The sequence below is a fragment of the Mesitornis unicolor genome, unplaced genomic scaffold (assembly GCF_000695765.1).
Source record: "Mesitornis unicolor isolate BGI_N332 unplaced genomic scaffold, ASM69576v1 scaffold8370, whole genome shotgun sequence".
In the NCBI taxonomy this organism is placed as follows: Eukaryota; Metazoa; Chordata; class Aves; order Mesitornithiformes; family Mesitornithidae; genus Mesitornis; species Mesitornis unicolor.
The window spans coordinates 4,807-6,519 of record NW_010160217.1 but is presented as its reverse complement, the minus strand read 5'-3'; the positions used below and the strand labels follow the sequence as shown (position 1 = coordinate 6,519).

At 52.9% G+C, this 1,713-nt stretch overlaps 1 protein-coding gene across 1 annotated transcript in view; it reads left to right on the top strand.

Moving 5' to 3' along the window:
- Positions 1–914: 914 nt before the first annotated feature.
- The window catches only part of LOC104544469 (ras/Rap GTPase-activating protein SynGAP-like), a gene marked incomplete at its 3' end in the record, with an annotated part of 4,819 nt that continues 4,020 nt past the window's right edge, over positions 915–1,713 (top strand). Inside the window, exons 1-2 of the mRNA XM_010189356.1 lie at positions 915–1,146; positions 1,593–1,713. Of these exons, the coding sequence (XP_010187658.1) occupies positions 915–1,146; positions 1,593–1,713 (353 nt within the window). The remainder of the gene's footprint in view (positions 1,147–1,592) is intronic.

Genomic DNA, 1,713 nt, shown 5'->3' with positions numbered 1-1,713 from the left:
ATGAATGATAGGTGGAGGATGGATGATGGAAGATGGATGGATGATGCATGGTGGCTGATGGATGGGTGATGGATGGTGGGTAGATGATGGATCTATGATGGATGATGGATCTAGGATGGATGGAAGATGATGGATGATGGAGGATGGATGGTGGGTGGATGATGGATGATGCATGGATCAGGGTTGAATGATGGATGATGGATAAATAGATGACGGCTGATGGATGATGAAAGATGATGAATGGATGAGTAAATGAATGATGGATGATGGATCTAGGATGGATGGATGATGAATGATGAAGGATGGATGATGGATGATGGTGGTTGGATGATGGATGATGGTGGTTTGATGATGAATGAATGGATGATGGATGATGGATGATGGATGGTGGAAGATGATGGATGATGGGTGAATGACAGATGGATCTATGATGGATGCATTGATGAGTGAAGGATTGATAGATGGGTGATGAAGAGGTGCAGGATGAATGGAGGATGAATAAATGGAAGATGGATGGTTGAATGGATGGATGGATGATGGATGAGTTGATGGATGGAAGATGGATTATGATGGATAATGGATGGATGATGGATCTATGATGGATGGACGGATAGAGGATGAATGGTGGACAGATGCAGGATGGATGGAGGATGGCTAAGTGGAAGATGGATAGATGGATGGAGGGCAGATGGGTGGAGGATAGAGGGATGATGCATGGATGGATGGATGGAGAATGGATGGACAGATGGAGTCAGGTAGAGGACAGATGGTGGTTGGACAGACACGTGAAGGATGGATGGAGAAGTATGGGCAGACATACGGGGGATGTATGAAGGATGTTGGGAGAACAGATAGAGAAGGGATGGAGATTGGATGAAGAACAGATGGATGGAGGATGGATGGATGGAGGATGGATGAACGGACAGAAGATGGAGGCAGGACACAAGGATGCACGTAGGGTGGGCTGGGCCAGGGTGGGCTGCCCTGACGGCCGTGGGCAGGACTTCCTGTCGGACATGGCCATGACGGAGGTGGACCGCTTCATGGACCGGGAGCACCTGATCTTCCGGGAAAACACCCTCGCCACGAAAGCCATAGAGGAGTACCTGAAACTCATCGGCCAGAAATACCTCAAGGATGCCATCGGTGAGCTCCACCACCTCCGGGGGTCTCCATCATGGCCAGGGGTCCTCATCTTGGCCAGGGCTCTGTTGGCATGACCAGGGGATGGTTGGGTGGTCCCTTCTCATGGCCATGGGGTGGTTGAGTGGTCCCCTCTCATGATCATGAGATGTTGGGTGGTCCCTCCTCATGGCCATGTCCCCATTAGGGTACAACTGAGTGGTCCCCAGTCCCTGCTCATAGCCAGGTCCTCATGGGCATGGCCAGGTGCTGGTTGAGTGGTCCCTTCTCATGGCCATGGGGTGGTTGAGTGGTCCCTTCTCATGGCCATGGGGTGGTTGAGTGGTCCCCTCTCATGGTCATGAGATATTGGATGGTCCCTCCTCATGGCCATGTCCCCATCGAGGTGGCCTGGCCGTGGGACAATGGGGGTGCTCCCCGGTCCCCCGTAACGTCCCCGTACCCCCCAGGTGAGTTCATCCGGGCGCTGTACGAGTCAGAGGAGAACTGCGAGGTGGACCCCATGAAGTGCTCGGCCTCCACCTTGGCCGACCACCAGGCCAACCTCCGCATGTGCTGCGAGCTGGCCCT